The following is an 11,472-nucleotide window of genomic DNA, read 5'->3' on the forward strand; positions in this document are numbered from 1 at the left end:
TTATAAACTCTAGATGATGACACCATTTGATATCATCCTCCCATGGGCCATATTAATTCTTCCTTTTGATGCAAGCTCATGGAGAGATATAAAACCCAACATAGAAACACCAAACCCATAGATCATGTGGTTACTCACAAAGCACATTTGACATTGACTTATCATACCACGAGATCACTTGATGCAACTTGGTATCATATACGCTTTGTGTGTTGATCTTGACAACGTCGTATCTTTTCTTCGCTATTCATTATGATGATGTCCTCAAGGAAAACATGAGTCCTCACACAATATTATTATTCAAGACACATGTACATCATAGTCTCAGTTCTCTCATGACCATTCTTCGGACTACATCTTGAACATCACCTTGGTCAGCCCTGATCTTCTTCATGCTCTGTCACAATGTCTTGAGAAAAACAACGAAATCTTCACTTGATTGCATGATCCAAGCCTTGGTCAACCATGGCTCACGAGGCCACTATGACCGGAGTTAGAACCATATCATGAATTCTTATATTGTAATCATCTTCATAAGATCTTGATCCTTCATCGCTTAACTTATAAGATAGAGAATGCTTCCTTTTAGTTCCACAAGGGAACTCCTTCTCCACTTTTTGATTTTTTTTTGAAATTTCCTTCTTCTCCACTTTATTCTTCTTTCAACCTTGAAACCAACATATAACCTTCAAGCACTGAATATGGAAAACCCTTTCAAGTATAACTCAATGAAAATATTTGTCTATACTCCATGGTGATTGATTAATTACCAAAACCACACAAGGAGGCTATATGCACTTTCGGTGGGGGTTAGGGTCTGATATTAGGGACCTTGAGCAAGTGCAATACTACCACTACGTGGGGCCACAATTCCTCAAGAGACCATATCGACTAGCGACATAGCGTCTGGTTCACACAATAACCTTTCACGTTCTTCCAGATACCACAAGTAGCCGTGTACCATCAAAATCTACAACAATTTTGGATGCCATCTTTCATGTGTGCAAAGAAAACCGTAAGTGCCGAAACAAAAACAATCCATTTCACTTAGGGATGGTATCGTCGTTGCTAATCATCCCAAAGGGGATACCGTGTAGCAGTATACTCCAACTGTCTACCTTGAAGTTTCACGGAGGAACCATCAAGAACATATGTTCGAGCCGAGAACAATCCTTCCTCAAAGACGCCCATATGACAGCGTGCACTCCATGAAAAGATCCGGTGGCTGGTCATTGGACCCATCCGACAAAGAAATGGAAGACTATGCCTATGGCGACCATCATCAGTAACACGGGAGGTAGAGGCAATCTTGAGCCCCTCATAGTGAAAATTCAAGAGACTCCCTTGCCGAAAATATTCCAGCAACTCGTAGCCATACGCAAGAGACTCCAACCCCTTCTAGTTTTTCGAATTGTACTCTACCTCTGCCTACATCGCTTGCAGCGGCCCATAGGATTGTGCGATCTTTACTACTCGCACTAAAGAGAGGAGAAAACTTGGTTCTTGTAATACCCCGTTTTTCATTAACTCCACTTTTTTTTATTTCCCATTGAACAATATTTTGTGGTAGCCTTTTTATTTGGATATCTTGGGATCTATTTGAACTAGGCACTTTAAGTTTAACCTCCCCGTTGTAAACTCATGAGACTGAACAACGCTCGCCACTCTAAGCTGCTCTTATGTATCTTCATTTGGGAGGCTAATGCCATTCCTGCTATGCTTAGTCCAGGACTATCACTAGCCACATACGGTGTGCGGGGACGTGCTGCAGTGCCCCAAGTGTAGTCCATGCTCCATCGCACACATGCCACCGTACAAGGCTTGGCTACTTTGTAATGCAAACATAGTGTGTAGTATTTTTTCCAAAATAATAATATTATTTATGACTTCAGAAAAATTAAAATTAAATTACAAATAAGGAATATCTACAATACACCATGTGTAAACTGTAAAAATCCCGTATTCATGAATCAGTTGACACGGTACTTTCAATAAAAAACAAGTTGATGAGAGACCTTGGGGGATCTTCAATATATCTCTTTGGTGTGTTTCTAGGTACAATGCAGCTCATCTCATGAGACATATGCACTCCATAATGTATTTTCTTGTTATTGAAAAAAGTGGGATACATATGGTCATCTAAATCTATATGTTATTACTTTGTGTGCTAAATAGTATTCTTTGACTAACAAAATGAAATAAGAGGGATAACTAACCTAAATTCCTGTTCTACATATGTTATTACTTTCTGTGCTAAATAATAGTCTTCAACTAATAGAAGGAAATAAGAAGGGATAACTAGAGTAAATTCCCTTGCTACTTATGGCCCATGGCTTCATCTTTGTAGTATTGTCTGAGCCAATGGGCTATGATTCTCGTCTCCTTTACCCGCACTTGCTTAAGCCAATCGGGGTCTTCCTTGCTGGAGAATCTCAAGTCTACATGATGTGAACCTGAAGAACATTTCGAACAAAAACGATTGTAGGACATGAAACGAAACATAGTAAAATACACCATTGCTGACTAATAATTCGACCAGAAAGTGAAGTTTAGATAGTGATGAGACGACTAACCTTTTGGCTCAACCAGCGCAATGACGCTTTTGGAGATGCTCTTCAGTACACTACACAACATGTGAAAGAAAATACAAGTAATTAAGCGCCGGAACCAATGACAAATTCAGTTCCGGTCTAATGTTTGGAAATGTTAAATTACCCGCCGCTGCTCCACGGATCCCGCAGCCCGTTGAAGAAGACAATGTTGCTAGCAGTTCTCTTCAAAACATGTGCAATATCCTGAAACAAAATATCAGTTGGTAACTGAACCCGGCCCATGAATTTTCAGTCCCAAACCTTGAGTGTACTTACGAATCCGCCGAACTCGGTGGTGATCCAGTATGGGCGTGGCGGCAGTCCGGTGGAGGCGCGGCAGCCGTCAAGGACCTCGGTGAAGTTGAAGGGCTCTGGCGGGAGGACGCTGCCGTTACGGATGCCGTAGCTCATGAGAATCATCTCCGTGCATGCCTGCCAGTCCCAGCCATCGTACATGCCGTAGGGGTCGTTCTCCTCGGCGTCGCCAAGGCAGTCTGCATGGCCGGTGTAGTTGTAGTAGACCATCATGGCGTCGTTGATCCTCGAGAAGGTGTCCTTGCCCGCCGATGGGTGGTCGATCGCCCGGCAAATCTGAGACCGAAACTCGAAAATCAATCAATCAGTCAGACAAACATCTCATGTACACATCCTCTCCGATGAAAGTATACATAGAAAGAGACACGCACCGCTTTGACGGGATAAGGAGGAAGGGGAGTGAGGAAGCCGGACTCCGTCGGGTAGTCCGTCATGGCGGAGTAGACGATGGCAGTGTCGAGCAAGTTTGGTATCGCGTCCACGCTGCTTGCTCTGCATTCATGCAAATATACGAGTTCATCAACCGATCAAAGAAATTACTGATCACACTTATATGTACACAAGTCGATCGTACCGGCACATCTTGAATGTACTGTTGAGCTTCGCCCGACCTGCCTCATTGGAGAGCGCCTTGTCCAGCTCTTTCCAAGAGTTCATCAGCACGTCGTGGCAATTTTGGCTCTCACTCTAATACAACGAGGATATATATGAATGTTACTTGGGAAATACAGATTGCACAGTTCGATCAATATCCTAAACTTAATCATGTGACGCAGTTATATATTACTCCATCCGTTTAATATTTTTTGTCATGGTTTTAATTTAAATTTAAACTCAAATGGCAATAAAAATATAGAACGGATGGAGTAGTTGGTTATACACACAGAAGCTAGGCACCTTGAAATCGTTAGAGATGATGTCGTAGAAGGCGTAGGGCTCGGCGAGGCCGTAGAAGCTGAGAATTGGCGCCGACGACGCAATGGCGCCAATGACCACGTGCGGGTACTTCATCCTCATCCACGCCGCCAGCACTACCCATGCAGGTCATGCACAACATTAGCTTGCATAATCACAATAATCCATGACGCAACGATTATAATGCATGGCTCAGTTTTCTATCCTAAATTCCGATGAGATAAATCAATTGGACGAACGGTAATGTTTCTGAAGGAGTTAAAGATCCTTTTCTCATCCAAATTTAGGATAGAAAACTATAAAAAGTAATCTTTAGAAAGATTACGGTTAACTAACTAACATAAACATCGAATCTTCCGGGTTTAGGATCTGCACATTGCTTATTGCATGGTGAATGACTGAAAGGTGTTAGTACTTACTGCCGCCGTAGGATCCGCCAAAGACGATGACCGGTGCGGCGTGGGCGCTGAGGTTGGACTTGAGGCTCTGAACGAGCGTGGCGTAGTCGGCGACGGCCTGCGTCGTCGTCAGGTACCCCGCCGTGCTCGTGTTCCTGAAGGCCGCCTCCTCGCTACCGAACGGCACCGAGTGCCCGTAGTACCGATGCTGCACGCATAAGATCCGTCAGTAAAACCCATCAGCAATCATGCATGCAGCAACTTAATGATGATGTAACTTTGCAACATAATCCGATGAAGAGAAAAACAACGTCGAGATCGATGACCGCTGGCTGTAGGATTTACCTCTATGAAGACTAGCATGGCCCGGAAGCTGGGAGCGAGCTCCCACATGAACCCTGTGTTGTTGGTGAAGAGCTCGACGTTGCCCTCGTTTCCGGCGTACACGAAGATCGGCGCCGTCTTGCCGCCCCAGTACGTGGCGTTCACCAGGTATCGCTGCTGGAACGTGCGGTAGCTCGCCGGCGCCGCGTTGAAGTGGTCCAGCCGCTGCGTGTAGTACCGCGTCTCGTACTTCACCATCGCCGGCACGCCCGTGGCCGCGGCGGTCGCCGCTGCCTCCGCGGTGATCACGCGCTGGTGACGCGCCAGCGGCGACGTATGCCGCCGCCTCGCCTGGGTGCCGCCGGCTGCGGATGCATGGCACGAGAGGAGTAGGGTGAGGAGAAGGGAGAGGAGGACGATGATGCGTCGCTCCATGACCCAGTCCGGCGCTGATGAGATTTGTGGAAGAGTTGTTTGGGATGCAGCACGCATATATATCTCGATTGACGAACCATATATTATAGGGTCACAATCATGCACGAGTAACTAATTTATAACTAACTCGGCTACAAACCAGCCAGCAACCGGGAGACTAGGGCTAATTTGTACTCTAAGATCGCCCTCCAACCACAGTGTCCTATGATGCGTCCGTAAGAATTTTTCCTAAGAAAACGTCCGCAGGCGTAGGATTATTGCTCTAAGATTGGCCCCAGGTAGGGTAGTCGTTCCCTAGTCCCTAGTCCACTTCGTATGGAGTATAACGTGTACGCCTACAAGATCATAATCATGCAAAACGTGTACTCTATTTCTTTGTCGTTACATGCTCGGGACTGGAGACCGCCTGTTAAATTTAGGGAGTGTCAAATTAACAAGCTAGCCGTTTTTAATTGCTGACAGTCAAATTTCAGAAGCCTCCTCAAACTCGATTAATGGTACTACCTCTATACCAGTTTACAAGGGTATTATGCATTTCGAAAAACAAATTTGACTACAAATTTAGTCAACAAAATATAAGAAATATGCCACAAAAATTATACCATTGGATTGATATTCAAAAGAAGTTTCAAATAGTATAGTTTTTGTGATATATATTTCTTATATTTTGTTGACAAATTAGTAGTAAATTTTTTTATCTCGAAATGCGTAATACCCCTAAACCGGTATGGAGGGAGTAGACCGGATTGTATGAGCTGTAGAGACCGGAAGAGTGTGCATTAACATTAATGGATAAAACATGGACTATTTTCGAACTTTAAGGGGTCTAAGGCACAGAAGGAACGGAGAACCGTTATCTCCATTCCTTTTCTAGGGCTATGATCATGGCAGCAAAAGTAAATGCCCATCTAAAAGTTCTAGTCCCTCATTTGGTAGATGAACAGCCGACTGGTCTCCAATACGCTGACGATACAATGGTTTTCCTTGATCCGTCCGAGCAGTCGATTGTTACAATAAATGTTGTATTGGTATGAGGTAATGTTGGGTTTGAGTTAATTATGAAAAGAGTGTGTTTTTATGATTAGGGTGGAGAGAGAATAACATATCTGGGTGGCTACTCTCTTTAATTGTAAAGTTAGTTCGTTGCCAACAAAATATTTGGGTGGGGTGGGGGTTGTTGGCCCCTCGATTCAAAAGTAATGAAGAGATCGGGTTTGTTTGCAGATAACAAAGCAAGAAATATGGCAATGCTTGCTAAGTGGATAATGAAACTTGAAGGTGGCGATCTGAGCATTTTCTACAAACTATTGAGAAAGAAATACCTCTTGGTTCCAAAAGTTCTTTTCAATCAGAAAGTGCAGATGGTTTGCAATTTTGGAAAGGATGTGTTTCGAGGAGGAGGATTGGGGTTATCCTTCCGACACTCTTTCGGTTGAAGGGGTCTTTATGGGTGAACTGGAGATAGTTAACCATATGGTGTTCGCATGTCCTCTTTCACATTTCACTTGTGGTGTGTTAGAGAGGCGTTGGGGGTGGCTTTTCAGAATCCAGACACTAGTAGCAACCAGATTGGTTGGGAAATCCTTGGCGGGATGACCTGGTCAATCTAGACATCGTGGAGCCATGTAGTCTTTAATGAAAAAAATCAAGTTCTCATCTGCAGGTCTTTTACATAATGATTAATTTCTTGTCACAATGGACATTCATATGGCCGGAAAAGCATGAGGGCAAGGGAGGGCTGACGAGGTGGCTCCTCGGCAATGCCCACCCCGAGGGGCTTAGGGTTAGCGGCATGTTAGCGCTAAACTTCGGATACCGAACAAGCAAGAGGCAAAGATTTACCCAGGTTCAGGGCCCTCGTAGAGGTAACACCCGTACGTCATGCCTTTCTGATCTTGATTATTGATGAAGCTGATTACAATGGGGTAGCCGATGGACTGCGTAGAAGTGTTCTCGCTGAAAGGCAATGTGGCTAGGATTTTGTGTATGCGTAAATATTATAAGAGAGAGATCCGGCAGCCCACTCCTAACCTTTATATAGGAGGACAGGTCATGCCCGGATTCGGTTACAACACAATGGTAATCTATCTACTCTTTCTATATTTGAACGTCTCCTCGTCTTGTGCTCCAAGGAGTCGCCACTTTCCATCTGATCACCGTGCAACCGACGTCTTGGACCTCTTTGGGCTCCGGCGCTCCAGATGGGTCCCTGTTGGGCCAGAAGAGGTAGGGAAATATTGAGTACATGAAGGGTAATGCCCACATCAAGAACGCTGATGAAGCAACTGAAAATGATTACAAGGAAGCTACACTTTATTTTACGCCCATGTAGAGAAATTGGCTGAGTTTTGTTTCGTGTTAGGAAGTTGTTGGTTTGTTGTCCATGTGTGGACGTTTCTTCAGTACGAGATATATTCACATTTGTTATAGTAGTTAGACCTGGAGTGTTGTTAGTTATTTTGTGGCCCTTTTGGGGAACTACTATCCCAACTGTATAAAACTTGGTTATCCGTTTTCACAAAAAAACGCAGACCCCCCTTATTTGGGTGGTATTTTGTCAACAAAAAATCAAAATAATTATTGAGTTAGTAAATTTCTCCTTTTCGTTTAGTAAGTGAACATATTTTGGACTTTCTTGCACGGTCCTTCGTTCAATCATTTGTCGAAGAGACAGATTCAACCTTTTTGAGTTCTTGGTTTTCATTTTCAAAGTGGACATGTTTCGGCCTGTAAATTTTATCCCATCTGACAGAGAAGAAATGGGCATAACTAGATATCAATCGGCCGTAGTGTGTGTGGTGTGGTGTTGTGTGGTACGGAGGGCCTTGTCTTTCGGCCGTAGTGTGTGTGGTGTGGTGTTGTGTGGTACGGAGGGCCTTGTGTAATCCCTGGCCGGTTGATGGCTTTGTTAATTCAAAGCTGGGCTTTCGAACCTTCACTTTAAAAAAAGATTTTGTTAAATCTGGGGTGACTCTATGTATCTCACCTGAAATTTGTATCCTTGTTATTTTCATGTTGAATATGGAGTACATGTGCGACCAATTTGTATCTAGGCCAGCGATATGTCATGGTCTGTTGAGCTAGCACTTCAACTAATGGGCCTAGTGTGTAGCACTGATGCTGGATAGGATCTATCAACATGGGTTGGCCAAGATAAACGTCCTCGTGAAATTTAAATCTCTTAAAAAACATGGTAAATAAAAACAAAAGGAGAAATGACCCTCAAAAACAGGTGCGGTTAATTCTCGTCTAACTACAACCCAACTCAATTTTTTAATAAGGCGACGTTACCAAACCTTACTTTCATCGGATTTGGAACTTGATCCAAGCCAAAACAAATCACAATGCAAATTTAATAGTCACACACATTTTCTCAGTTGCAACCTATTTGCAACAAAAAATAAACCCAGCTATGACACACTTATACAGTTGTACCTGGAAAGTCTTAGTTGTAACCGACTTACAACCAAAAATAATTTGCATCCTACTTGTAACTAAAAATATAATCTCAATTAAAATCCATTTGCAACTAGATAATACTCAAGTTGTAAATTACTTGTAACTAGAAAATCTCAGTACACTTATAACTTGAAGATCTCGACTGCATCTCACTTGCATCTTTCATGATAGCACAAATCACGACGCAAATTCTACCGAAGTACCATTTTTTTCAGTTCCATCACACTTGAAACTAGAAAAAATTCAGTTGCAACTGATGTGCAATTAGTTACAGTTGTACACATGTGCAACTAAGCAATAGTTACACAGAGTGTGCAACCGGTGACACAGTTACATTCCATGTGCAGCCGATGTATAGTTGCGCACGGCGTGCAACTGGGATGTGGTTACAACCGATATGCAACTAAGGGATATTTGCGCACGGTGTGTAACTACAACACGATTCTAACCAATGTGCAAGTGAAATACATGTGCGCATGATGTGCAGCTAGGACACAATTACAAGCCATGTGCAATTATGAAACAATTATATGATGTGCAATTTAGATATAATTACAATCCATATACAACCAAGATAGAGTTACATAAGGTGTACAACTGAGTCATAGTTACAAGCCATGTGAAACTAGGATGTAGCATAGATACAGTTCTACCTCATGTGTGCAATTAAGAAATGAAGTAATATAAATTATAATTTTGCTTGGCTACCTCACCTAGAGAACAAGAAAAAAAAGGACACCAAAAATTCAATAATAAATGGACTAGAAGAACAAACCCTTTTTTTAGATTCAAGGCTCCACGATCCCGACTTTAAATTAATAAAGCCCACATCGGCCAAAGTTTACAACATGCTGAAAAACAGCTTACATGTGACGAAGAACAAGCACTAAAAAAGAAAAGAAGACATTGAAGCGAAGCTTGATTGTCCCGCGCTGCGATTTGACTGAAGAGGAAGCGAGGTTCTGGAAGCACGCCACGGAAGACTCGAACCAACGTCGAACACCATAGGAAAAACACAATGCCAGTCGCTCCACCTCCGAAGAAACCACCCTGTTTTCTCGCCCCGGATCGGGGGGCGCCACACCTGTCAAGAGGGGGATCTGCTCACCCTGAGCACGCCTGGGCAAAGAAATGAGATTGGGAAGACGCTGAACACCGCCTCACCGCGCCGCTACCGGAGACCGCCACCGCCACCACATCACCCTGTTGGAGATATGCCCAAGAGGCAATAATAAATTGGTTATTATATATATTTATGTTTATGATAAATGTTTACATACCATGCTATATTTGTATTAACCGAAACATTGATACATGTGTGTTATGTGAACAACAAGGAGTCCCTAGTAAGCCTCTTGTATAACTAGCTTGTTGATTAATAGATGATCATAGTTTCGTGATCATGAACATTGGATGTTATTAATAACAAGGTTATGTCATTATGTGAATGATGTAATGGACACACCCAATTAAGCATAGCATAAGATCACGTCATTAAGTTCATTTGCTATAAGCTTTCGATACATAGTTACCTAGTCCTTTCGACCATGAGATCATATAAATCACTTATGCCGGAAGGGTACTTTGATTACATCAAACGCCACTGCGTAAATGGGTGGTTATAAAGGTGGGATTAGGTATTCGGAAAGTATGAGTTGAAGCATATGGATCAACAGTGGGATTTGTCCATCCGGATGACGGATAGATATACTTTGGGCCCTCTCGGTGGAATGTCGTCTAATTAGCTTGCAATCATATGAATGGTTCATAAGAGACCACATACCACGATATGAGTAAAGAGTACTTGTCAGGAGACGAGGTTGAACAAGGTATAGAGATACCGATGATCAAACCTCGGACAAGTAAAATATCGCGTGACAAAGGGAATCGGTATCGTATGTAAATGGTTCATTCGATCACTAAGTCATCGTTGAATATGTGGGAGCCATTATGGATCTCCAGATCCCGCTATTGGTTAATGGTCGGAGATAAGTCTCAACCATGTCTGCATAGTTCGCGAACCGTAGGGTGACACACTTAAGGTTTGATGTCGTTTAAGTAGATATGGAATAGGGAATGGAGTTCAAAGTTTTGTTCGGAGTCTCGGATGGGATCCAGGACATCACGAGGAGTTCCGGAATGGTCCGGAGAATAAGATTCATATATAGGAAGTCATTTTACAAGTTTGAAAATGATCTGGTGCATTTATGGAAGGTTCTAGAAGGTTCTAGAAAAGTCCGGAAGAAATCACTATGGAAGGTGGAGTCCCGGAGGGACTCCACTAGCATGGCCGGCCAACCCTAAGGGGGGGAGTCCCAGGTGGACTCCACCTAAGGTGGCCGGCCACCCCCCTCAAAGAAAGGTGGGAGTCCCACCTTGAGTAGGACTTCCCCCTTGAGTAGGTGATTGCGCGTGATGCACACGTTCGTTGGGAACCCCAAGAGGAAGGTGTGATGCGCACATCAGCAAGTTTTCCCTCAGAAAGAAACCAAGGTTATCGAACCAGTAGGAGATGAAGGGCACGTGAAGGTTGTTGGTGGAGGAGTGTAGTGCATCGCAACACCAGGGATTCCGGCGCCAACGTGGAACTTGCACAACACAACCAAAATACTTTGCCCCAACTTAACAGTGAGGTTGTCAATCTCACCGGCTTGCTGTAAACAAAGGATTAAACGTATGGTGTGGAGAATGATGTTTACTTGCAAAGAACAGCAGAGAACAATGATTGCGATAGATTGTATTTCAGATGTAAAAGAATGGACCGGGGTCCATAGTTCACTAGTGGTGTCTCTCCAATAAGATAAATAGCATGTTGGGTGAACAAATTACAGTTGGGCAATTGACAAATAGAGAGGGCATAACAATGCACATATGACTAATATGAGATTTACTTAGGGCATTACGACAAAGAACGTTGACCGCTATCCAGCATACATCTATGCCTAAAAAGTCCACCTTCGGGTTAGCATCTGCACCCCTTCCAGTATTAAGTTGCAAACAACATACAATTGCATTAAGTACTGTGCGTAATGTAA

General features: G+C 43.3%; 1 protein-coding gene across 1 annotated transcript; it reads right to left on the minus strand.

Moving 5' to 3' along the window:
* Nucleotides 1-2,316: 2,316 nt before the first annotated feature.
* Nucleotides 2,317-4,978, minus strand: LOC124696402 (lysosomal Pro-X carboxypeptidase-like). The gene is made up of 9 exons (XM_047229136.1): nt 4,565-4,978; nt 4,241-4,427; nt 3,804-3,937; nt 3,481-3,593; nt 3,278-3,398; nt 2,868-3,182; nt 2,716-2,795; nt 2,574-2,623; nt 2,317-2,453 (listed from the first exon to the last, which is right to left on the minus strand). Exons 1-9 carry the CDS (start codon nt 4,976-4,978, stop codon nt 2,317-2,319), a joined length of 1,551 nt encoding a protein of 516 aa, XP_047085092.1.
* Between the last annotated feature and the right edge of the window lie 6,494 nt (nt 4,979-11,472).

The sequence above is a fragment of the Lolium rigidum genome, chromosome 3 (assembly GCF_022539505.1).
Source record: "Lolium rigidum isolate FL_2022 chromosome 3, APGP_CSIRO_Lrig_0.1, whole genome shotgun sequence".
Lineage (NCBI taxonomy): Eukaryota > Viridiplantae > Streptophyta > Magnoliopsida > Poales > Poaceae > Lolium > Lolium rigidum.

What these genes read in the sequence shown, in the direction of transcription:
- LOC124696402 (XM_047229136.1), bottom strand. Translation starts at nt 4,978, where the DNA reads ATGGAGCGACGCATCATCGTCCTCCTCTCCCTTCTCCTCACCCTACTC. An exon ending in AGTACATTCAAGATGTGCCG is followed by an intron (nt 3,399 to 3,480) that starts GTACGATCGACT and finishes GCATGAATGCAG; the next exon opens with AGCAAGCAGCGTGGACGCGA. An exon ending in TGCGCTGGTTGAGCCAAAAG is followed by an intron (nt 2,454 to 2,573) that starts GTTAGTCGTCTC and finishes AATGTTCTTCAG; the next exon opens with GTTCACATCATGTAGACTTG.